Here is a 26,683-nt window from a genome sequence, read left to right on the forward strand (position 1 = left end):
CAACCAGTCCCTGGTTAACCTAGAGTTGAACCTGACCTCAGACTCCGGCTCCCATCTCTGTCTGTAGCCTCCACGCGTCCTTCTGGGCTGAGCGATGCAGCCATGAGGGGTGAGGCCGGTTCTCCTCACGCCCGGCCAGGCGAAGGGCCTATCAGGGCAAAGCAACACACTGGGCACTACTAGCACTCGAGCTTCGACTGCCGCGCCCAGGCGCGAGACGCTTGCCCACCTTCTTTCCCGCCTACCCAGGCGCCGCCCCGCGCACATGCGCGTTGGACCTCCCCCACCACGACTGGCCCTTTAAGGTTGGCTGTGAGTGGGCGGGGCACTGTGGAGGATCGCGCCCCTACGCGATGATGAGGACAGCACGTTTGCGTGTCGCCGTGACGCAGTGGTTGCTGCAGAAACGCTCCGCTCCCTCCGCGCGGTGCGGTTTGCAGTGGAGCTGCCGGGAGGCGTCTGTCACCTTCAGCGCGAGCCGGAGCGGGCGGGAGACGCTGCGGCGGCAGGGCCGCCATGGTGCTAATCAAGGAGTAGTGAGTGCGGGCCGCGGAGCCGGGCGGGCGGGCGCTGCACACGCGTCCCTAGCGCGGGCTGTAGGGAGCCTGGGGGCCGCGGTCAGGTCCCTTCCCCCATGTCCGCAAGTCCAGGTGCCGGTTAGCGGTGAGGCCGGGGCAGGGGCCGGCCAGCCTGGGGCAGGGTAAGGGGCGCTGTGCTCGGCGACCCCCGGTTGGTGCGTCCCTCCTGGCTGGCCCGGCAGTGCGTCGGGGTCCCTGCCGCAGCCAGGGGCAGTGCTAGGCCTGTCTGCCGGCGCTCGCTGAGTCGCGGATCGCTCCGGCAACCCGGGAGAGGCTCCGTTTCTCGGCCTTTCCTCGCCCGCTCGCCTCGTAGTGAATGTGGCCTCAGGGGAGCGGGGCCCTGTGGCTGGATCCGAGAGGGAGCTCTGAGGGGGAAATGCCTGTGGACGCTGCGCTTATGACACTGGCACGGAAGCTTCAGGGAGCCCCGGTGATGTAAAACACCTACGTGACGCTGACCCTTCACACGTATCCGCGCGTGTGTGTGTGTGTGAGAGAGGGAGAATCTGGGGACAGCTCACTATAGCTGCAGGCGTGCTGCAACTCTTGGGGAGTGGGGGAAAGGGAAGGTCACTAAATCAGTACAGATTTTGTTTTCTTGCTGTGTGGGTGTTTGAATCTGTAACGCTATAGGCCCTTTGAGATATATGCTGTAGAGCTGAGAGTAGCTTACATTCATGAGACTGTTGAAGACAATAGACAGGTCCTGCAGCTGTAACGTAAGCAGCAGAATGAGTGATCCAGCATTGGCCTGTTGAGAGAGCCCCTCGTCCTACAGGTTTCAGAGTGGTAGCCCTGTTAGTCTGTATCAACAAAAACAACAGAGAGTCCTTGTAGCACCTTAGGGTACGTCCAGACTACCTGCCGGGGTAGTGATCGTTTTATCAGGGATCGATATATCGTGTCTCATCTGGACACAATATATTGATCCCTGAACGCGCTCCCCATCAACTCCAGAACTCCACCAGAGCGAGTGGCGGTACTGGAGTTGAAGAGGGAGCGCGGGCGTGCACGTGAGGACAGGAGGTAAATTGGAATAAGATATGTTGACTTCAGCTACAGTATTCCCATTGTGTATCTTATTTCGACTCCCCCCCCTTCCCCCGCCAGTGTAGACCAGGCCTTAGTCTCCAAGGTGCCACAAGGACTCCTCTCCCTACTGTGACTCTGATTTGACCATTTCTCTGTCATTAGGAGAGCTTCTACCTTTCCAATACTTTTTAGATTAACTCTGGAAACTTTGAATTGTTTTTTTCCCTCTTGGTCTTGAATATGTCAAGCTAATAGTTTCTAGTATGTTTCTCCTTATGATGCAACTTTCCCCTCAAGAGTTGGTAACCTCTCTGCACTATCTTTAGCTTTTCTTAATTAGAGATGGTAGAGTGTTCCTGAACTGAGTTGTGAATTCCCACAGTACAGATGACTGTCATTGCTATTTGGATAACGCTCTATTAAAATGCTATTAGTGAACTCTGTTCTGTCCAAGACACAAAGGAAGACTTATGGTCAGGCCAGTATACCATCTTTTCCTCTATCCTGTCTTTGATAGTGGTTGCAACCAGATGCTTCAGCGGAAGTGTAAGAAAAAGAATCCATGTACTGGACTCAAAAAAATAAACTGCTTATAGGGACAGTTTCTTTTTTACCCACTATCAAAGGTTGGCTTATACCTGAGGTATGAGGGTTTACAAGCCTTCTCTTTTTAATCTTGTAAGTGTAGATATTCCTCATTAGCCCAGATCCTCAGAAGTCAGTGGGAGTTGGGTGCTTAAATATCTTTGAGGATCTGGCCCATTATCCAAATAAATAACTAATCTGTTTAGGAATCCAGCTAAGGTCTTGGCTTCTGTCTTGTGGCAATTAATTCAGTGGACTACTTATACTTTTCCGTCTTTTTTTAAATCCTGCCTTTCAGTTTAATTGAATGGCCCTTCTTTTTGTATCATTAGAGAGGAGAAATGGAGCACCCAGTTTACCTTGTTCAGTCCATTAATTGTTTTGTATACCCCAGTCATACCTGTTCTTATTTGTTTGCTCTATAAACCAAACAAGCAATCTTTTCAACCTCTCATCATGTGGAACTTTCCCTGGTCCCTCTAGCTTTTGCTGCCCATCAGTACCACCTGTTTTCTGTGACGTCCTTTTTGAGATAGGGTGACTGGGACCAAACATAGCATTTTTCCATCCCATTCCTTATACATCCTAGCATTTTTGTCTCCCATTCCTTATACATCCTAAAATTTTGAATACTCTCTTGACTGCTGCTACATGTTGACAATCCACTGTAATTCTCACATCTCTTCCTTGAGTAGTTACAAGTACCTTAGAAGCTAGTAATGTGACTGAATTGTTCAAATTATTTCTTTCAATATACATTACTTTGCATTTTCAACACTAAATTCAATCTGTCACTGTCCTGCCTATTCAATTATCTTTAAGTTCCTCTGATGGTCCTTGCAGTCATTTTTAGTTTTGACTAAACTTAATTTGTGTCACTGCAAATTTTTACCTCTTCACCACTCCCCCACCCCCCTACCCCGATATCTGGATAACAAATATGTGCAACACTTGTCTTGTTAAGGATTGTTGGATACTCTGGTGTCAGCTCTTTCCCATGTTTAAAACTGACCATTTACTCTACTTTGTTTTTTATCACTTAGCCAGTTTCTAATTTATCATAGTACTTTACCTCATGCCTCATACTAAGTTCCTTAATAAATGTCATGAGCGGCTTTATCCAAGATTGTTTTGAAAGGCCAGATAATCAGTTTTTCTTTCAACACTATTTTGTTGACATGGTCACGGAACATTATTTGGTTTGAAAGACAAGTTTTTCTCTTACGTAAGCTGCACTGGCCTATCCCTATTTATGTGAATCTATATGTTTCATAGTTCTGCTTAGTTATTTCAGTCAATTTACCTTGTACTGAAGTGAAGCTCATCTGTCTGATCGTCCCACCATTAACCCAGTAGGTATTTTAGAGATAAGTACAACATTTACTTCTCTCCACTCCTCTGATGTAATAACTGATTTTAAAGAGATTGCACTGCTAATAAAAATATTCACTCATTTAATTCTTAACATTTTCCTGACCTCTTGGGTATGTACCATCTGGGTCTAGTTCCTTGTGCTTTAATTGATCAGTTTGTTTCAGTACCTTTTTTTTTTTTTTTTGACAGCACTTCTCTATTACCTGGAAAGAGTAGGTTGGAACAGATAGCTCCTCAGCATCCTTTGTAGTGAGGAGTAATGCCAAGAAATCACTTTACTTCTCTCCAATGTCCTCTTCTCCTTAATTGTTCCCTTCTCTACCTGACAAAACAGCAGATCCACAGACTCTCAAAAGCTTTCTGCTAGAGCTATAAAATAATTTCTTGTTGATCTTTCTTATGTCTTTGACTATTAGCTCTTCAAATTTCCTCTTACCACTTCAGATTTCCTCTCTACTTTTACCTGCCATAGTGTACTCCTTTCTGTTGGTTTCACTGAAATTGGATTTCTGTTTAGTAAAGAATACACATTTGGCTTGAAAAACCTCTTGAACCTTGCTATTCAATCATGGCGTGGTGGGTTTCTTCATTCCTGATGCCTTTTTGAGAGACAGGGAATGTATGCTCTTTGACTGTTGTGGTTGATCAATCTAAGGATTTTAGCTTAGTTTAGTTTGACCTTTTGGATCTTTTTGACTAGTATCATCACTTTTTAGAAACCCTTTTGGAGTTTTGTCACTGTGCTAATTTTTGGTACAATGCCTCCCCCAAGGATGTTACACTTAATAGTGACCACACTATAATTACATAGTGGCTAAACTGTGGTTACAATTTGGATTAACTCCTGCATGCAATTTAAGACTTAGTCAAGGATAGTCTGTTATGTTCCAAGAAGCAAACTTTTAAGGTAATAAGAAATTGCTTCTGTATATGGGTAGCTGGAATCATACACTATTCCTGCTTTATTGGATTTGGTTGCCTCTTTGGTGTCCTTCAACAATGTGCACTCAATATTCTTTTCCTGATCCAGAGGCTGGTGGTAGTACCTTGCTAGTCTATTTATGACTTGATTTTTATACATTATATTTTTTACTGTACAGGTCTTTTCTAGTCAGGTTACTAGATTCTTTGGAATATTTTAGATATAAAGCTATTCCTCCACCTTTGACCTAATCTGGCTTCCTGTATAGTTTATACTCAGGTATTATTGTCCCAGGTCATAATTAAGGGTGGTGGGCTTTTGTTTTGTGATCATCTCATCGTATTTCAGTAATGCTTATTCTGTCCAGCTCCTATTCCATTACCAGGCAATTCTAGTTCATCTATCTTTGTTTTGAAGCGTCTTTCATTCCTATATAGATATCTGTAGTTTCTATTTTTGACCATATCCCTATTTGTATTTAACTCCTTAATTTGGTGCTTTATTATATTCTGGAAAATATTTCTGTGACCTTAATCTGTCCATGCTTCAGGTTAGCTGTCATTTCTGTTTTATCTTTTACTGAATGCAGTTACCTTTATATTAGTCCCTACCCAAAAGATCTTACAATCTGAATAGAAAGACCACTCAGCCTAGAGAGAGAGTGCATTGGGAGACCCAGAGGATGGTCTGAATTTAGAGCACACTCCTTTTGCTTTAATCACCTAATGTATAGGTGACTGTGCTTTTACTGAAGCGAGCTGGTATTGGTGGGCATCCTGGAAGGAGGAATTGGAATGAAGAGTGAGTGGGCAAGGGAGGGAATTCCAGGTGTAGTCAGCAGTTCTGTGGAAATCGTGACCACAGCAGGAAACCTCAGACCCCCTTCAGATTTCCCTTGATTACTGGTATCTTTATGCTTTTTGCAGGTTATTCTATTCTTTGATCTAGATCCCTTAAGTGTTGTTCTCACCAACCTGAACACGATTGGGGAGCTGGCAAATATTGAGTTGAATGTTTATTAGTATAGAGGGAACAGAAGAACTAATAAGGAGGCTGTGAAGTCTAGGGGATAGAGCACTGGACTGGGGCTCAAAAGACCTGGGTTCTAGTGTTAACTGTGCTACCAGACTGCTGGGTGACCTTGGGCAAGTCTCTTTAATCTTACCCTGCCTCAGTTTCCCCATCTGTAAAATAAGGATGAAGATACTGGCTGACCTCTTCTGTAAAGCTCTTTGAGATCTACTGATGAAAAGTGCTATATAAGAGCTTATTCTGATTATTTTATTTGTTAGTTATTGTGATACTTGCTCATGACCTATGAAGAGATGGACCATGGGGGAGGAATTGGGAAGCCAGCTCTCTGTGAGGCTTGTTCACTTACTACGCTTTTATTACCACATTTATCAGATCTTACAACCCAATTAGAGTTGAGCCTGATCAGTTTTTCCATAGGAGACCTCCAAGGAAACTAGAGGTTACAACAGGAAATGGTGTTTATGATCGTAATGGTCACTCTTCCTTCAGCACTGAAACAGTGCTCTAGCAGTGGCACATGGTGTGCTGTACTGGACTAGCTGTCTACTGGATGAGAGAAAACCAAGGTCCTTGCTGCTTATTAGAAATCCTTGCAAGACATTTCACAGGCTAAGGGGCTGGAGTGTATTTAGATAATTACACTGTCTCTCTAAATACCTCTGCCCAGTATAGCCTGGTATACCTAGAACCTTTATTTGCTTCTTGGCAAACTACTGTCTAGTGTTGCTGTACACCGTTAAACAGCTGTTGGAATTCAGTGGTGGATGAAGTACTCTGAGAAGATAGCCCTTATGCTTATACAAAGATTGCTATTAGGCTATTTCACTTACATTTATGGGTTTGGTATAAGGCCATTTTTCGAGTTACCTAATCGATGGAAGGCAGCAAGCACTGGGAAGGACACTGTGGTAGGTTAGAAGGAAACTGGTATATCACGTAGATTAACCCAAGCTAGCAGAGTTCTGGAGGCAGCCAGGAACAAGTGTGGCTATGTCTGCAGTGTGAAATGTTTGTGTGTTCTAAGTAGTGCAAGTTACAAGGGCTGCAGTTCATTTCCTGTTTTGTGTTCTCTTGCAGTCGTGTCATTCTGCCTGTGTCTGTGGAGGAGGTAAGTCCTTTTCCTGCCGCTTCCTTTTCAGGCCTTTTGTTTAAACAAAACAGTGTTTAAGCTTATGATTGACCAGCCAACCAAAGTCAGGAAATGCGAGAAAGAAATGCATCCACCTTCAGGATTATCATGAAACAGTATGATCCAATGATTAAGACTGAGGACTGGGTGTCAGGTTTGTGTACCAAGCTTTTCTGCTGACTCAGTCTGTGATTTTTTAGGCAAATAAGCTAAATTCTCTCTACCTGGGTTTTCCCATCTTATCTCAAATGAAGCTAATGATATTGTCCCTCCTCCTGTAAAGTGCTTTCAGATCCATGAATTACAACTCCTAGAGAAGTTAATGATAATCTTAGATTTGCCAGATTGTTCCAAAGCACAGATTCCTTCTTTGTCTAATATAATCATTTTTCTTTTAAAGTGAGTAAACTTTAATGAATCTCTGAGTTTCCTTTTAATCTGGATTTGTCTACAGTAGAAAATTTAATTGTGTTAAAATGTGTTACCTAACAATGTTAAACATTCAGTGTAGATGTGGACTGTTGTGTTTAAAATTGTCAGTTTGTTATGGTCAATCTTGTTGTCTACCATATGGTAGACAACCATGACCAACTGTTGTGATTTTTAAACCTAACAGTACAAGAAATGTTCAGTCAGGTTAGTTTAATTTGATTGAAAGAACACTTACCATCTTTGTGGACACAGTGTAACACATTTCAGATTAAGGGCATGTCTACATGGGAAAACTTTTCCCGTTAAATCTACAGAAGCTCATGGGTGAATTTAAACTAATAGGGGGGTTATACTGGTATAACTCCCTGGGTGGACATTTTTTATTCTGGAATAACAGTAGCTTGCTTGCTGGCTTACCTTATGTTGCTTTGGAAGGGGTTTAAGTTAACCCAATAAAAGTTTGGTTAAGTTAGTCTGAAATAATAGTGTATATCTGTTTAATTTCACACCTTAGTTTATACCAGTATAACTTTTCCTGTGTAGACAATCCCTAAGTTTTCCACCTAGGGCAAATCTACACTACAAAATTAAGTTGAGTTGACATACAGCTGCCACAGTAATTGAAGTGGTTTTACACATCCACACTATGCTCTTTGTGTCGGCAGTGTGCATCCTCACCAGGAGTGCTTGCACTGATTTAACTGCCAGTGTGAGGCATTGTAAGATGGCTTCTGAAAGGCAGCAACAGTCAACTTAAGCAATGCAGTGTCTACACTGACACTGCATCAACCTAACTACATCGATTTAAGCGCTATGCCTCTCACTTAGGTGGGTGAGTTACATCAGTGGGAGCTAAGTTTTAGTGTAGATGCTTACAGTTAGGTCAACATAAGCTACCTTATATCGACCTATCTTTGCAATGTAGACCAGACGCTAGACTACAACTTGCTGAGTTCAAACGAAATATTAAACTGTGTTTGTGTAGGTGTTAAAAGGATTTTCAGTCATGTTAATCTGAATCAATTGAGTTAATTTAGGAAAAATCCACCCCTCTAAGAGATGTAGCTACATCACCTAACCTCCAGTGTAGACAGTGCTAGGTCAAAAGAAGATTTTTAGGGAGGTGGATTAACTACAGCAATGAGAGATCCCCTCTCATTGCTGTAGTGAGTGTCTACATTGAAGTGACACAGTGGCACAGCTGTGTGTCTGTAGCACTTTAAATGTAGATGTACCCTTAACTGAAAAACACACCTTTTTGCCCAGGTAGACAAAGCCTCAGGCCTTGTCTAGTTTAGGATTTTAGGTGTGATGTTAGCATAAATGTGTGCTACTACATCTTAAATCCTAGTCTAGACAGGGTATCGGAATTTAACATCATGTTAGTAGACGAGCACTGAGTGGCACCTCATGAGTCGCTCAGGTAAATGCTGAAGCCATGAACTGGCTCTCGGGTATACAGCAGCATAGTATTATGGCTCTATTCACACTGTGAAAAATGGCCCTTTGCTGACAATGATTGTCTGAGTGGGTCCTTCTGTTTTTCGTTCCCTTCGCCTGCCCTCACAGCTCCACAGTAATGTTGAAAATGGCTTAATTGTAGTTGAGACAAATCCCTTCTCCAAGAACATGATTACTGGAACAGTGCTGAATGCAGTTTTGTCCTGTCTGTTCTAGCAGTTAAATCACTGTCAGCACTAGCTAAAGCGACCCACTGAGAGATCCATTGTCAAAAATTTGTTATGCTCCCAATGTAGATTTTGGGGCTGTGTGTATGGTGAAATGCACAACATATGTGGTTGATACATGTCTACCTAAGAGTAGTATGTTAATGTTTAGTCCTGACATTGTACTCTCACAGTTAGGCTGTCTCTACACCAAAAACATTAATAGTCTAATGGACCTAGAGAAGACGCTCCTCACTGGGAAGGAATAACTTGCATTTTAAACAATTATTGCTATTAACATGTAGTATCTAGGAAGTAGTAGTAGTATCTAGGCAGAACTTGTAGTATTTTGGTTTTGAAAATTCTTGTCTAATTATTTTCAAATGTATTTCCTGGGCCAAACATGTACTTTCCTTTTTCTTGGAAGACTGCAAGTCTGCATAGGGAACTCCCTTTGGATGTAAACCATATTTCTAAACAAAATAGCTAGGTTACATTTAAAAAAAACAACAACAAAAAAACCCTAAAATTCCTAAAGCACTGCATCCATGTTATAGACCAACAACAGTGAAAATTTGAAGAAGTCCCCCTCTCATTTAATCCAACTCATAGAGTGAACATTGAATCTACACTTCATAGAACTTGCAGCTGAGCAGGTCTTTTCCAGATCTTGTAAAAATTACATCCCACTTTTTGGCTTTGTTTATATTAAGTTTTAACGGGTGTAGGAGATGGAATTCTGAGAATAGGTGTTTATAATGGATATGCTGATCTGATTATTTCTTCACTGGCCATTAGACAGCTGTGGAGCACTAACTGTTGCTGCTCCCTGGACTTCTGTCTTCTGAGCAGGGGCGGCTCCAGGCACCAGCATACCAAGCGCATGCCTGTGGCAGCAAGACACAGGGGGCACTCTGCCGGTTGCCACAAGGGCAGCAGGCAGGTTGCCTTCGGCAGTATGCCTGTGGAGCGTCCGCTGGTCCTGCAGACCTCCTGCAGGCGTGCCGCCGAATCCGTGGGACCGGGAACCTCCTGCAGGCAAGCCGCCAAAGGCAGCCTGCATGGGGCGGCAAAATACCTAGAGCCGCGCCTGCTTCTGAGACTGCAGCCCTCTTTTATCTTCCCTCCCTTCTTGTGTTCTCAGCACCACTTCTTAGTAGAGAAATTCTGCCAGGGAATAAATGCTTTTCCAGAGACCTGCCTTCACATTCACAAAGTGGCCAAGGAGTTGGAATGAAAATGACTCTAGCCCTAAAACATGTCAGTAGCAGATGCTTCACCAGACCTGGGCCCTTCTTGTAATATATTTCTCTGTTGCTGCCTCGCTAGAAACCTTTTATTTGAAATGTCAAGGTCCAGGGTTTCTTTACTTTCTAATGGCTTTTGATGAGAGAGCTGTGAGTACCATGCTCTTTGTATGTTTCCTTTCTCTGAATGAAACACCTACAGGTTTGGAGAGGCACGTGCTCTGAGTTTTGCTTGAATCACCAATGACGAACTGGCTCACTGCAGCAGCCCCATCCATTTGGTCACTACTATAATAAATCCAGCCTTTTTGGTGCGCTTGTGCTCCTTTCTGATCTTGACCATAAGTCTCGGGGGCTAAATGTAGCACATTCCTTTGAAAACATGGCTGGTAGTAAAAGAACAGAATTGTTACCCTCTAGCTAAAGCAGCATCATGTTAGTCTCTTCTCCCTAAAGACCAGCCCAAGAGGGCACACATTTCTCTTCCCTCCCCCATATGCACATTTTGGCCATGTGGTCAAATGGGGTGATGCTGAGTGTTTTCTGGGCCTGCAGTTGAGAGCTGATCACAGCAGGCGAAAGTATTCCAAGCAGTTTACAAAAGAGAAAAAAGTCTGTTTGTCTGAACTAATAAATGGTGAGCAGAATTGTCCTCTGTCCTCTTCCGGGGTGACATCTGTGCAAGGTAAAGCCATTGAAGTCTTTGAAATCTTGCCTCTGTGAAAGGCAGTTGGCATGTGACTGCATCTGGAATTTTGCCTCAACATTTGGTATCTTATTCCCAAACTGAAGAGCACTCAGAAAAGCAACAGGAGTAGTCAGGGGCAGAGAGAATGAGTTATAGGGGAGATGAAAAGAGTTAATTATGCAATATATTTCGAATCAGCAATGACTAGCAGGAAATACGATTCTGCAGGTATCCAAAACATGTAAACATCCAGATGGAAGGGGAGTCATTTAGAACCATCCAAGGGGCTATTATAACTAGGAGCAAAGGAATTTAATCAATGAAAGGAAAATGTAGTCTGAATGTAAGGAAACCCTTCCTGACAGTGAGGTGACTCAGCCCTGGAATTGTCTGGGGGGAGCCAGATCATCCCAAAGTAAATGGGCCAAAGAACTAGAATATGCTCTCTGACACTTGCCCCCAGGAGACTGGACTGGATGGAACCTAACAGGCTTCTGCTTCTCTAAGTTCTCTGATACTGGGATTCAGCTTCATCAGGGTAAAGTGAATCTGTTGCTGATGTTTTATTCCTTCCCTTGCTGATTTATTCAGTGCTATGAATGTTTAGAAATATAGATTGTGTATGTGTAGAAAGTAGAGACTCCAGGCAATGTAAAGACTTGTATCTTGTGGGCACCCTTTGTGTCTGAGAAGGTTGTCGTCTGAGCCTGAGGATGCCCTGCAGTCAACTCTTGAATGGACTTGTTGATTTGGAGTGAAGGAATCCAGAATTCCAAAGAATTCAGTTATAAATCTGTTTAGAAGCCTGTAATGTGAGGAGCAGAAAGGATGCTCTCCCCATTGACTCCTTGCTGCCATAAAGGAGAATAGGAAGTCTCAAACGATATAAAGTTGGTGAGTCTTTGGATTGCCCAGTTAAATGTTGGGTTGGGATAGACCTCCACTATCCTATCCCTTGTGGGGGAGCCCCTTCACAATGAGTGGTGGCATTCTGACACAATTGGCAGGAACTGTTTCCTGTAATCTAGTCCAGCTGATAAGGCATGGGATCTGGGCCCATTTTATTCTTGTTGCTTACAAGAATTTAATGTTCAAAGCCACAGAAGAGTGAACATGATTACCATGCCTCTGAAAATCCCAGGTGAAGAAATGCACCCTGTGTTTCGTGGCTGACAAGGTCGGTGGACTACCCACTCCAATCTTGGAGGAGCGGATGCTGGGTGGGCTGTTTGCTGCTCTTAGGGTTCAGTTTCCAGGCTGCAGGAAGTAGGGTATATTAACTACGACATCTTTATTGCTATTGTAGATTCACTTTTATACACAAAGCTCTGACTAGACACACATGATACTGTTTATGGGTTTTGTGATTATGGCAGTTCTGAAGCACAAACGGACTAATGAGATGAGAACTTAATTCCAACTTCAGTTTAATAGATGGAAATTTATCCTGGAACACCTGGCAGCTGGACACCCAGTGTGTTAACTGCTTCTTGAAGGCCAGTGTCAGTGTATGTGTTATAGCAGTAAAAAAAACTGATGTGATGTAGAGGCGTTGTGGCCTGGGCTAGGGAAGAGAGAGTTTCTGTCTATATGTGGTTCTGATGTGATACACTTGGGATATTGTGTTTCTCAGGGTACCTCATTATTAGGAAGATCTTGACAAACTGGAGAGAGTTGAGAGAGAACAACAAATGATCAGGGAGGCCAGAGGAATTGTAGCTTCTGAGGAAAGAATAACAGCTGAATACCAAATAACTTGGCCAGGTGAACACTAAGGTGAGAATGAGACAACCTACAAATACTGAAGAGATAGACGTCCCAATTGTGGTGAAGAACTTAGGATGATTCAAGGACTATAAGTATGAATAAAGTGCGAGAATTTAGGCTGAATATCAGGAAAAGCTTTCAGATTGTGGATCTACTGGACCATGAGCCTGCTGAATGTAGACTTGAAAAAAAATCTGGATTGTAGGAACAGTATTTCATTCTCAGGGAGCGGACAAGCTATCCTATCACGTCTTTCTATGAATCCTTCCCCTTTGGGCACCTCAGACCAGCATCTGTCTAGATGTTTGAGCTCTTTCCATTTCTGAGATTTGCAATATTGGGTGCACGGACTTGGCCAGCTGTGTGTGGGTGTCTGACCAGCTGCTGCTTTGAAAGCGTTTTTATGGATTAGAGCTCTGTGTGTACAAGTTCTCTACCGCCTCCTTGTTCTTCTCACATGGGAAAGAGCTTGCCAAACACAAAGGATTCTTTTATTTCTGTATTGAGTTCTAAGCTGCTTCTAGGGAACAGCTTTTTTCCCCCAAGGGGTTGCTGTGTTGAATTCCTATCTCATTCATGAAATTCTGCTAATAGAGTGGACTCTGATCTCTGTGTGAGAGGCCTTACAACACAGACCCTGCGGTGGAGTGACTGGAAGTCAAGAGAGCTCTCAGGAGTTCTAAAAGCAAGTTTGTATGTCATGTCTACTCTTCCCAGCAGTTCTAGGATTCAGACTTTCGGAGGACACAGCCTGTCTTTCTATTAACATTCCCCTTATTTAACAGACAAATTTATGTGGAAGTCCTACCCTTGTATGAATGGGACTAAAGGATCAGGAATATCAGGGAAGATTAAAGGGTGAAGATGCCAGCCCAGTGGGCTGTTCCTCTTAGGGCCTGAACTTTGACTTGTATATGTAAGGTGGAGTGAATGAATGAGAGACTGTTACTAAAAGGGATTAGTTTGTACCTCCCAGAGACCTACTGCAGAGTGGACAAAGCCATTCTGTCTGCTCCTCTTTCTAGTGCTGGGGTCACTGAGTTGATGACACTTTCTCTTGCAAAGGAAATACAATATTCTTCTCTGAAATAAACTCCTGATTCATAACTCCACTGAGTTCTCTGTCGGAGAGAACTGTGTTCTGCTTGTATGGGTCAGCCATAGGAAACCACAAGGAATGCAGTGTGTGAAAAGACAGGAGATGGAGCATTTTGATATGCGATGAGACTCAGTTTGTTGGTGGCAGTGAGGGAGCTGCCCAGAATTACTTCAGAAGTAAAGTGTTCGCACAACTCAGTGCAACATTTTGTGCATGTGCAGCAGTGCTCTGACCGAACTTTCCATTTGACTGAGTGGGGAGAGAAATCATTACAGAAATGTTTTTATTCTGGCACACTTCTATGCAGAGGCCTTCTAAAAAGTCAAATGATTCTGCTAAATGTGCTGCTGAAAGGGATTGGGAAGTGAGCCTGAACCTGAGCAGATCCTCTCTGGTGTGCTCTCTGACTCGTCCCCAGCTACCCAAGGGAAGGAGACCTAGACATACCCTTTTTTGCTGCCCCAAGCGTGGCAGACAGGCAGCCTTCAGCAGCTTGCCTGCAGCAGGTCCTTGGTCCCACGGATTTGGCAGCATGCCTGTGGGAGGTCTGCTGGTCCTGCGGCTTCGGCGTACCCGCCGCCGAATCCACAGAACCAGCGGACCTCCCACAGGCAAGCCACCGAAAGCTGCCTGACTGCCACCCTCACAAGGACCAGCAGGGCGCCCCCCGCAGCTTTCCTCCCCAGGCGTGTGCTTGGAGCGCTGGTGGCTGGAGCCGCCGCTGCCCTTGGCACACCATCAGCTTTCACTTGGTGGGAACAGATCTTTGCTGCTGTTTTCTAAATTTGTTCTTGTTCTGTTAATACTCGATGGAAAAAGCCTGCAATGCATACAGGCTGCATTTTATGTCAGATGCTGTGGTAACAGAACTTAGCAGGTATGGAAATACTTCTTTTCAAACAGCTGGTACTGGACCTGGAAGCGAGAGTGCTACATTCTCACTACTAGTTTGGTTTTGTAGGCTTTTTGATCAGCACCCTGCTTATTTTGTGTGAGGGTATGTATACCCACAGCAGCACAGCTCTCGCGCTGCAGTGCCATGGTGTAGACACTTCTTGCATTGACAGAAGGGATTTTTTTCCCTACACGTAGTTAATTTACCTCTGAGAGGCAGTAGCTAAGTCAATAGAAGATACCTTCCGTTGACATAGCTGTGTCTACACTAGGGGTTAAGTTGACCCAACTGCAGTGCTCTACAGTGGACTAGGCCTTAGTTTAGGCATACAGAGCGATGACTAATCCCTGTTCCTTCAGAATTCAATTTTTCTTTACTTGCTACACAGTGCTCTGTCTAGGTAAGGGAAGAGGTGGGCAGGGTGGATTCCTCTGTTTCGCTGTATTTAGATTTATTTTTTTAATCCACACATCAGCTATGATGCTAATGTTTTTTAGCCTACCTAGCATTTTGCTGACTACCTTTTTGTTCTCTTTCAAATAGGCTCTCTACATTTACTACCTTGGTCAACCACTCCTTTGCTTCTCATACTTTCACCTCTCTGAACTGTCACTTTCCATTCACAACTTAAACATCCCTTTTCAGACTCTAATTCCCTAATCCTCAGACCTCTCCACTGGCTCCCAGATCCACTTCAGGGTCAAGTTTGGGAAATCCTTCATGGATTTGCTTCACCTGATCACATTTCTCTTGACAAGCCTGATCATTCCATCTTCTCCATTCCTGTATATAGTCATGCCACTGATGGTGAGAGAGCCTATCCCTTTATGGCTCCTGTCACCCAGAACATCCCCCCTCTTATGACTCCATCGTATTTAACCTCTGTTCTACTTCTCCTATCCTTCTGAATTTCCTTTTGCTATTCTTTTTAAAGCATTTGGGAGACACTTTATATGAAAAGCTGTATAGTGTAAAGTAGTGTTGAATTTAGTTGCCAGTACTGATGGAGAAAGAGGGCTAAGGCTATACAATTTTGAGTGTCTACAAGAGGCTCAAAGATCTGGGCAGGAATGTTACTGGATGTTTAAGGCTCTGTGTCCTACATGATCGTATAATGCCAAAGGCCAGGAGGAGGGTGTTGTGCAGAAAGAGCCTACCTGTAGAAAGTGTAATAAGGAATGGCCCATGTTATTGGGGGTAAATTCAACCATTTTGAACTATAACCTTCTAGCCAAAAGATGACGGTACGTGTGGTGGGGAAGAGAACAAGGACAATATGAATGATATGGTCATTTGGGAAGCTAAAACTTGTTCAGTTACAACTTTTAAACATGAGTGAGGCTTTCTTTGAAGTGAGTTTTGGGAAAGGACTTAAGCGGTCTGAAGGAGAAAATGTGGGTGGGAGTAAACTGAGCAGAGGAGGGGAGGAGCTAGGTTGTGGAGGACCTGGAAGGTGAGAGCAGGGAGCTTGGGTTGGGTTCAGGAGGCAAAAAGAGATTCAGTGAAGGGATTTTAAGGGTGGTCTGAAAATGGCTATGATGCTGGCAGGAGAGAAGGTTTTTACAGCAGAGGTTTGAATACATTGGGAGAAGTGAGATGGGTGTCAGGAATGCCAGCAATATAGAGACTGCAATAGTGAAGCCACCCACAGATGGCTGTCTTTAATTGGTAAACACATAATGAAAATTCCTTTGTAGGATGCCTTGGGATCCTTCACAACGAAGTGCTGTATACATGTGAGAGCCTGTTGGGAACTAGTGGAGTGTGTGTTATGCATGTCACCTGAACAGCAGACACATCTTATCTGGTTTTATACACAATGAATAGAAATGAGTGGGTTTGACTACTGCAGAGATGTTGTCTTCGTGACATTTTGTAAATGGCAGCCAGACACCCATTCATCTTCCACTTCTGGTTTCCTCTGTAAATTTCTCCACATATTGGGTTTCTTTGAGTTTGAGGCAGAGGTTGGAAGATAACATCACTGTTGTTGTATGCATTCTCCTTCTTGTACACTTGAGAGCAATCTGTTAAGTTCCTAAGGGAAGTCATGAGTGAAATTATGCTTAGATGGAAATGGATATAAAAGTGGTACCCATTCTCCAAATGCTTATATTTTGGTTGATACTTGGCATGGTTGTATGTTGCGACTGGGACACAAATCTCATTTATTTTGTCCCCAGCTTCGTCCAGTTTGTTTATGTTGACACCATCTAAATTATGACTATTGTAATAATGTGTCTTTAACTCCTTCAGTATCAAGTGGGACAGCTGTATTCTGTGGCAGAAGCCAGTAAAAATGAAACTGGTGGAGGTGAAGGAGTGGAGGTTCTGATGAATGAACCCTACGAGAGAGATGGAGAACGTGGTCAGTACACACACAAGATCTACCACTTACAGAGGTATGTGGGATGGAGAAATGGCCTATTTTCAGCTGTGAGTGAGATCAAAGGGTAAGGGGAACTATATAAATAGGATACAATTTAGAAAACTACTACACAGGTTAGAGATCATGCAGGTTTTCATAGATTCACAGCAACTGCTAGGGCTTGCTGTTGTAGTGAAAAAGAAGAATCTAGGAACTGCTTCCTGGACTGGAACAGTTACTAGTGGGACTAAAACTCGCCCACCATCACAAGAGAAGTTCAGAGCTATCACTGGGTCTTGGGCTCTTGAGCAAGGGAGTAACGCCAGAGGGAGCAAAAGAAAACAGGCAGCCATGTAGCATGAGTCAGGGGAGAGGAGGACTCGGTGATGGAGCAACATATACCAGGGTATCAGCATGAGATTGACAAACACTTCAGAGGACCAAGGTGGTGGAAAGGAACAGAAGAAATGGGGCTAGAGGTATCACTCTCAGGGCTGAAATCCAGACCAGTGAGGAGTTGTGTGGTGTGGTTCTCGTGTCAGAATGCTTCCTGACTGCATACAAGCATGCAGTATCCAGAGTGTGTGCTGTGCAGCCCTGGGTCACCACTCTGACCCAATCAGCCTGCCTATAACACAATAACCTTACTCCTTGGTTACTTCTTGCAGAGGTGACCCCAACATACTCCCAGTCCCAAATTTTCCCAAAACCTTGTGCTCTGCTATCATCAGCTGTCTCCAGGAGCATTCAGAGATATATTAAATTTGTTTGCTCCTTTAAAGAGATGAAAAAACATTACAGCTTACTAATTTAACTGGGAATAAATACATCCTTCCATTCAAGCACAGCATGGAGTTGGTTTATTGTAAAAATAAAACAAGCGTATCAACAAGCAGACTATAGATTAAATGATACCAAGTACTGTAGAAGAAATAAAGTTAGCTTTACAAACAAACAAAAGTAGAAATAAGCTTTCTAATGGCTAAGAACAACTTAGCAAGTTGCAGTCTTTGTTCAAAGTCCTTACCAATTTTCAGTTCCTTCAGCCCCTATGGTTGAAGGACCCATCTTTCTTAGCTTGCTACAGCTGTGGTCTCAGTGTCTGTCCAGTGATAGATGCCAAGATGGCTTCTCCTAAATACTTGTAGCTTCCTAAACTTACTGTTTTGTCCCCAGACTCAGGATGACCTCATGTTGTTCTTCCTTTCCTGTGGACTTCCGATCCCTTTACTGATTTGTATGGAAATAAGGCATCCCGTTGTTTTTGGTCACACCTTGCTTAGTTTAACTGGAGACAAGTAGACAACTACATTCCTTTCTGTCTGGGAGGGAACCTCTTAAGAATTCATATTTCCTCCTATCTTGTTCGTAGATACATTTCACAATAATATTAATCACCAGTGTGTCATTAGCTTTGAGAAAAGACCTTACTTGATTTTTTTAAAATAGTAATATTGTTTACAATCAGTAGATTCAATTATTTATTTGAGGTTCAGACCCCCATCTTTGTAGCCCAGATAAAATTTCTCTTGCCTACTGGGGTGTAGATGCCATGCTGTCTCCTCCCCTGCTTGATAACTTTGTTTACCTTATATGTAGATAGAATCATAAAATTGTAGGACTGGAAGGGACCTCGAGAGGTCATCTAGTCCAGTTCCCTGCACACATGGCAGGATAATTATTATCCCTGACAGGTGTTTGTCTAACTTGCTCTTAAAAGTCTCCAATGTGCTTAACCACTCTGACAGGAATTTTTTCCTGATGTCCATCCAAAACTGGCCTTTCTGCAGTTTAAGGCCATTGCTTCTTGTCCTATCCTCAGAGGTTAAGGAGAATAATTTTTCTCCTCTTCCTTGTAATAAGCTTTTATGTACTTGAAAACTATTCTCATGTCCCCAGTCTTCTCTTGGCCAGACTAAACAAACCAAATTTTTTCAATCTTTCCTCATTTTTGTTGTTCTTCTCTGGACTTTCTCCAGTTTGTCCGCATCTTTCTTGAAATGTGATGCCCACAAGTGGACACACTACTCCAGTTGAGGCCTCATCAGCGTGGGTGAAGAAGTGCTTCTCGTGTCTTACTTACAACAGTCCTGCTAATACATCCCAGAATGATGTTTGCTCTTTTTGCAACAGTGTTACCCTGTTGACTCATATTTAACTTGTGATCCCATCTCCCCCAGATCTTTCCGCAATACTCCATCCCAGGCAGTCATTTCCCATTTTGTATGTGTTCAACTGATTGTTCCTTCCTAAGTGGAGTACTTTGCATTTGTCCCTATTGAATTTCAACCTGTTTTCTTCAGACCATTTCTTCAATTTATCCGGATCATTTTGAATTATAATCCTATCCTCCAAAGCACTTGCAGCCTCTCCCAGCTTGGTATTGTCCGCAAACTTTGTAAGTGTACTGTCTAGATAGACCTTCACTGTCTCTGCCTGACAAATACACACATCTTTGTCTAGGGCATACTGAGCTTATGCATTGCTTGCCAAACATATTTTAAGAATATAATTCTAGCACATTCGTAGCTTTTTGTACACACTATGTCCATACCTCACAAAGAATATAAAGTGAGTTATTAATTTTCCAGTACAGAGTAGCTGCTTTTACAGATCCAGACTAACACGGCTACCCCTCTGATACTAATTTTCCAGTGATATCTTACATATCACCTTTTTTCATTTACAGATTACACCTCATACACGGTTGTCAGTGAGTCTGTTTGGCCTGAGAGCATAGTGAACCGCAAATGGGCCTCTGTGTCACATGCGGATAGGAAGAGGACTTTGAAATTAAATTACATAATGCTGTCTTTCTGTTCTTTTCAAAACAGTGATAAAACACTTTACTATCCTTAGTTGTGACTGAGATGTTGTGAGGAGAGGCATCCACAGGACTCTGTTAGGATATGGGCCATACTGTGGAAGTTTGAGACTCTCAGGTGTAAAATCTTTTCCTGCAGCAGCCTGTAGATCCTGCTGTGGCCAAAGTGTGGTGGACAAACTCAGACATTTTCTGCACCCTGGTAGGTTGCAGTGTGGAATAGCTGAGTGTGGAATAGATGAAAATCTCAGCCATTAGTTGAATAATAATATTAAGTAGCACTGGTTGTGCTGTGGATATTAGAGCAGACTAATAGTTGGGAAAGATGGTAAGAGCTAAGTAGTTTTGACAGTTCATTTTCAGGTTATAATATTAGAGCTCATCTCAAGTTGTACAGTCCAGGTGTTGCTAACGAACTCTCTTCCCATCATAAACATGGCTGCTGTCTTGGGAAATCCAGAACCCATAGTGGTTTTGATCATTAATTATAACCCTGTTATCCAGCATTGTGTTGCTTGGGAAGAAAAATGTTTCCAAATTATCAGCCTGCTTTCAACAACAGGTGTGCCCTTGCTCCCCTATACAAGGCAGGGAAGGGTTGGCACCTAGCCCATATGCATTTATCCAGTGTCTGAGCATGCTACTAACAGAACAATGAACAATCCTAGTGACGATAATTTTGAAAACGGAAACACATGCAGGGCATGGGGGTCTGTATTTCAGGGTGGGTGCGTTGCATGTCTCAAGCAGTGTCTGAGTCACAGTCAATTGAATATGGATATAGAAACTCTTTATCTTGCTTCTTTCCCCTTCTCCCCCTAAACTGCAGCAAAGTGCCGTCATTTGTGAGAATGCTGGCCCCAGAAGGAGCCCTGAACATACATGAGAAAGCATGGAATGCCTATCCCTACTGCAGGACTGGTAAGTACTGAAGTTCTGGACCATGGGGATGATTTTTTTATTTTTATTTTTATTTTATTTTTTTTATCCCAAAAAGGGGCACTTAGTTTGATTTGACTGCTGCCTGCAGTCTATAACCCCTTTCCTGTGGTTTGGGAAAATGAGAATTTAGAGCTAAGGGGGAGTTAAAAGAAATGTCCCTACCTGAGAGTGGCAGTGCAGAACAGTGGCAGTGCAGAGTTCCTGCTAATAAACAGGGAATCCTAAGTAGCCTGGGGATTGGTTAGGGGCAGGGTATGAGAAGGGGAGACGTAAGAAATGGGTATGATCCTAATACTGTGGGTTTGGAGAAATAGACTTGGTAGTGGGAGAACCACAGTATGACTAGAACTGTGAGAGGTCGTTCAAGTAGCTTGGCAGCAAATGCACGACAGAGAAACTGTTATGTGCTCCAGTGCAATGGAAGTACTTTGGTGCAGATATTTGAAGGAGATGTGTAAGAGAGGAGCTGGGGAGGACATGGTTATCTTTTCCTTAATGCAGTTTGAAGGGAACAGTATCATCACTGTCCCAATGGTCCCTCCAATAGTAAGGATAGATCAAAAGTGGTGAAGCTGGAACTGAAAGTACAGCTAGATACTGGTGTACTGCCACTGCAGCAGCATGTTTTATGGGGCTCCTTGCAAAAGCAATAATGTGCAACTTTTAATACAAAATCTCAGCCAGCAAATGCAGAGTCAATCTACTACTGAACTTCGGGATGGTACCCTGGAATCTGCTTGAAGTGGATCGTGAAGATGACGCAATCCCTTCTTACTTTTATGGGACAGAATATTTTAAATCCATGTGGAAAAAGTATTGCTGCAACACTGTGGTTGAGAAATTTAATGGACAAATCATCTATTCTTCATTTATTGTTCCCACAGTAACTTGATCTCCTTGTGTTTATATAATATTTGGGGTTACTCTTTGTGCTATTTTTTTTCTAAAGTATTGGGTTTACTAAAATGTTTTCCTTAGTGGAGACTTTGAATCACATTTTAGTGTCAAATTTTAGAGCCTTGTTCTAACTCGGTGGAAATCATTATTTTTATAATGGAAATACTGTCAGACCCTGAGGGCACAAGATAGAATTGTCTATGGCTGTTACAAGATCTTTAGTTGATTTTTCTCTGATGAATAATTGAGCTTTGCTATCCAAGGAGTCTGATTACCACAAGCAGGAGAGATGCGGAGGGCAAAGACTCTAGTTACCACATGCCACATGAATCTGGCATTCATTCAGTTGCAGAACTGGAGAGAGGCTTATCTGCAAGGTGAAGAATGATTGGTAAAATGCAGTCAGCTGATCAAACTTATTCCATTTTCTCATCTAGCTGGATGAAATCCAGGGGCAAACAGTCGCAGCACATAATTAGTAGTGCTCTGGGTTTCACCATGTGTGAGAATTTATAGAAGGTTTCGAGCTGGGTGGAGCAAGTTTATTTTTGACAGACTATAGACACTGACAGGAAAAATGGATGTCTTCCATCAATGAAGCTGGCAGCTGCCTAGAAGCACTCTCCAAAATTCATAGAATCATAGAATATCAGGGTTGGAAGGGACCTCAGGAGGTCGTCTTGTCCAGCCCCCTGCTCAAAGCAGCACCAATCCCCAGACAGATTTTGGCCCAGATCCCTAAATGGTCCCCTCAAGGATTGAACTCACAAACCTGGGTTTAGCAGGCCAGTGCTCAAACTATTTGTCCCCTTGTTGCTGATATTGGGTGGAAGTGGTTTGCAACTGTTAACTTTTCTTTCTCATTAATGTAATGTATCTCTTTATTTTCATGTGTTTGGTTTCTTGGAGCAGTTATTACAGTAAGTATTGCTTTTATCAGTGATCTGTTGTGCGTGTAAATCTGTCTGCTACAAGGCACTGCGTATATGTATAGGGAAGTCTCTGACCTGAGCTAGTGGAGTTGCTACTTTTCTCAGTTAGCTGGTTACATGGATGAGGAACTGAGTCTCAACATCTCCTCACAAACTGATGCATTAAATGACACAGATGATTCTTTATTTACTGAAGTGGCATTTGACCGTTGCATCTTTCAGAACAAACCATTGTGGCAGATAAGTGTAGCAAACATAGAGCAAGTCTATCCAGTCCTGCCCTCTGAATTCCTTAGCTCCTTTTATATACCAAGTGCTTCACTAGTCTTTACTCACCCCACCCCAACAACCAAGGTTATATAATGGCTCCTCTTTTCCTATCATATTAGTCATTGTTTGAAACTGATGTCCCTTGCTCGTTAGGGTGGAGAAATTCAAGTAGCTGTGGTGAAAGCTCTGCACACTGGACTGTCTGGTTTCAGTGCTTACCTGCAGACTAAGGTGCATGTTTCCAAGGACAGTTTGAATCCAGTTCTGGATCCACATTTTGTCTTTGAAAAGCCAACTTCTGCCCTGTTTCTTCCACATCTACCATCTAGTCAAAGCTGTACTTGGCAGTGTCTGGTTTACTTTTAAACAGGCTTCCTCCCTTGAGTCTTCATTCCTTTTTTAAAAAAAAAAAACCAAAAAAAAAACCACACCCTGTAAATCAAATAGATAGCAAGCTCCAGTGCTCTGGGTATCAGACTTATTACGTGTCTTGTATGGACAACTTATGCTTTGACCTAATCTTGTACCTGGCCACCAGTGATGGGGGCTTTCAGAAATATACATACAAATAGAAATCAGAAATCCCATTGTCACCACATTCTAATCTTGGTCCCAGACCTGAGACCAGCTGTTTGATAACTTTGATGCTATACATCAGTCAATCAGCAATAAGATCATGTTAGTCTCTTGGATGCCAACAGGTAACCAAAATTTTTCTTTATGGCAGAATGAGTACATGAAAGATGACTTTCTGATCAAAATTGAAACCTGGCACAAACCAGACCTTGGAATGCAGGAGAATGTAAGTGCTTTCGGTGAGGAACTTTGTGGCATTAAATGGCTAGATCTGTTGCTTGTCCTGTTTTTGAATTCAATGTATTCTCTTCACCTTCCTGGGATTAACATACCTCATGTCAGGTTAGCAAGGAAACTGTGCCCTTTATGATTAGACTCCCTTTTGCTTGCTCTGGGTGGGAATGGATGCTTATTAAAACTGTACTCTTGTGCAGAAATTTGTTGGGTTTTGCATCTTCACTTCTGAATTACTCTTTTCTTTAGCTGATTTTATGTTTCAGCATTAACTGATGAAGCCCTCAACTCTGACCCCTGGTAGTGGGTACTTGGTGCTCAGACCTTTATCTCTGTTCTCCATTCTAACTTGGAGTCGGAATGATGTGTAGATGATTTGAATTACAAATCTGACTCCCACTTCTACTGCAGGTTCATAAACTAGAGCCAGATGTATGGAAGAATGTAGAAGCAGTTCATATAGACATTGCAGATCGGAACCAAGTGCTCTCCAAGGTATGCTGGTGGATAAAGTATTTCATGTGATGGCATTAGTATTACAAAAGGAAGATTGATGCAAACCTCATTTCTGAAAATTAGCATGACCTTGCAGATAGTTGGACAAGGAGTGAGAAGGGAAGGAGAGACTTTTTTTTTTTAATGGGGGCATGACCATGGTCACTGGAGGGGCTATACTGAGAATGCTTGATCAGGGCAAACTGCAAAGCATAGGGCAGATGATCCCCAAAACTAGTGGTTTATTCTATAATTAGATTTCACCAAGCCAGTAACTAAGCAGCTTCTGTAACACCTTAATGGTTACCAAGAAGTTAAAACACAGTTCCCTTTAACCAATTCAGCCTTTGGTTCCCACCCAGACAGCCCAGTCTGATATAGTGAGAGTTAGTTTACATATGGTAAATAAAGTTTTATGTTCTACCAATCCTGTGAGATCGGACACATTACCCACCAGGTCAATGCATATTTCAGATCTTACCCAAATGCATGCTTAAAGCCAATCCTTATTAACTAAATCTAAGATTTATTTAAAAAGAAAAGTTACTGTGGATAAAAGATCATTATATATACAGATATGAATAATGTTCTTGTGTCAGTTTCATAGCAGAGATGGTAAGACTGCTGATTTGTAAAAATCCTTTTAGAACCCGTTCAATAGGTTATACTCCAATAGGCAATCCGTGTGCATAGTTTTGTTCAAATTCTTCCATGAGAATTGCAGTGCTAATCCAGAAGAGACCTGGAGACCTCAGTCTTGTGATTTAGACTTAGACTTTCCCTGACGAAGTGTTAAGCGGATCTGAGATAGTAAGGATCAGGCCCAAAAGTTCCTATATAGCTGAAGTTCAGCTGATAAGCCTCTTGGCAGCAAATAATCACAGCAGGGATTGTGTGGATAAAGAATAAGTAATGTACATTGTTGCTTTGAAGTAAATCTCTATTTCCTAAACTCACATGGATAACTAGTTGTATTCATTAGCATAAAGCAATTAACTGTTCAAACAGTTCATAGGTAGCTTACTACGAACTTCAAAGAGCAATAAAGACTGATATTATTACACCACAAGTTCTATCTATGGGTCAGTATCCCCTTTTGATCTCTGAATCAATGGAATATAGTAATGAAATATCATAGATAGGAACAGAAGTTTAGCATTTATAAGCTAATTAGATAGTTGTTAAACTTCTAACAAGATATAGGTAAACACAAGCAAATACAATTAGTACCTACTTCTAATTCTCTAACAATACAGGCCTACATATCAAGGGCTCCAGTCTATTTAACATGGCTTTTCTAACTATCTACAAGGAATAGCCCTGTTTACCATTTCAGTAGTCTTCTAATATGTCCTTGTGGGTTGTGTTCAGGTCATACGGCTTGCTTGTCGCTTAACTCTTGCTGGCTCAGCGTGGCAGAAGGCTAAAGCAAACCGTGGAAAAAGGTTGAGTCCTTTATGGACAATTTTGATGTAACTCTTAATTTTGTATCCAGTGCCTTGATACTACAAGGGTGGGCTTGATAGAAATGCCTAGTTAAGTGTTCTTCATCTGTATATAGCATTGTAGTTGGCCATAGCACTTTGCTTAGCAAGGACTGACATTGTCCTTGTCTTGAAGAGCTTGGATTTCAAAGCAGCACAAAATAGACATGGAGAAGAGAGAAGGCGAGACTGGAAGAAATTCACAAAATAAGGTTATGGGGTTGGTTGGCTGGTGCTATGTGCCTTGCATTAACTTTTTTTCAGTATCTTCACCTTTTAAAGAGAATGAAGTTGTTTTTGTTTCAGTATAACAAATGCAGTATTCTGAAATGGACATAATATTCAGATCTTTAGGGCCTTTAAATTACAGTAATAACAAATCAGTTCCATCTCAGGTTCTTGCAGCAAATCTCCATGAGCTCTGCCTTCGTGGCTTGTCTAGTCACCAGAACCCTTCCATGGAATTATAGCTTGTATCTGCATATCAGTAGAGAGAGAGAGAGTGTGTGTGTGTGTGTGCACATTCTGGTACCATGCACAAAAAAAATTCATAATTCTCACCCACATACCTTCCAAGTGTAATTCACAGAAAAGACTTGTCACATCTGAGGCATGAAATTACACATGCAAAGCATTCTTTGAACAGGTGTTTGAGGCACATTTATCTGGGTATTTTGAAATGCGAGTGATATTGAGCAAGAGAAGAGGACTGCATGAGCATTAGGGAAGATGGGGGTGGGGTGGGGGGGAGGAGGAGACTGTTAAACACTTTGATCCATGTACTCCTTCCCCCCCCCCCCCCCCCAGAAATGTGTGTTGGAGTGGGAAGGGGTCCAAACTAGCCCAAATACTGTGGCAGCTAGTGATTTGTTTAATGGCTGTGATGCCAAAGGGTGGTAATTTATGGTTGTGAACATTAAATTAACATTTTTCAAAATATTTCCCAAGTTTTATGCACTTTAAATCATTTACATTAATTTCCTTTCTCTCATTTGCTTTCTGATGGTATATACCATATGTATAATATGGTATGTCAAATAAATCCAGAAAGATAAGAATCCATATCATGTGCAATGCTTACCACTACATTTCCTGACCCTCACTTTTAAACTAACTCCACTTTAACAGGTTTCTGTGATTATATAAATAAGGAAACTCAATATCTAAATCCATAGATAATGCTCCACCTCAATATCCAGCCTAAAGTTTTA

The 26,683-nt window shown here is 42.5% G+C and overlaps 1 protein-coding gene across 1 annotated transcript in view; it reads left to right on the forward strand.

Moving 5' to 3' along the window:
• Positions 1 to 393: 393 nt before the first annotated feature.
• PITPNA (phosphatidylinositol transfer protein alpha) overlaps positions 394 to 26,683 on the forward strand; it is a 38,749-nt gene continuing 12,459 nt past the window's right edge. Inside the window, exons 1-7 of the mRNA XM_032788289.2 lie at positions 394 to 536; positions 6,604 to 6,634; positions 16,707 to 16,852; positions 20,472 to 20,563; positions 22,394 to 22,401; positions 23,411 to 23,485; positions 23,905 to 23,988. Coding sequence (XP_032644180.1) covers positions 517 to 536; positions 6,604 to 6,634; positions 16,707 to 16,852; positions 20,472 to 20,563; positions 22,394 to 22,401; positions 23,411 to 23,485; positions 23,905 to 23,988 — 456 coding nt within the window. The 5' untranslated portion in view covers positions 394 to 516. The remainder of the gene's footprint in view (positions 537 to 6,603; positions 6,635 to 16,706; positions 16,853 to 20,471; positions 20,564 to 22,393; positions 22,402 to 23,410; positions 23,486 to 23,904; positions 23,989 to 26,683) is intronic.

Source organism: Chelonoidis abingdonii, chromosome 20, assembly GCF_003597395.2.
Source record: "Chelonoidis abingdonii isolate Lonesome George chromosome 20, CheloAbing_2.0, whole genome shotgun sequence".
NCBI lineage: Eukaryota > Metazoa > Chordata > Testudines > Testudinidae > Chelonoidis > Chelonoidis abingdonii.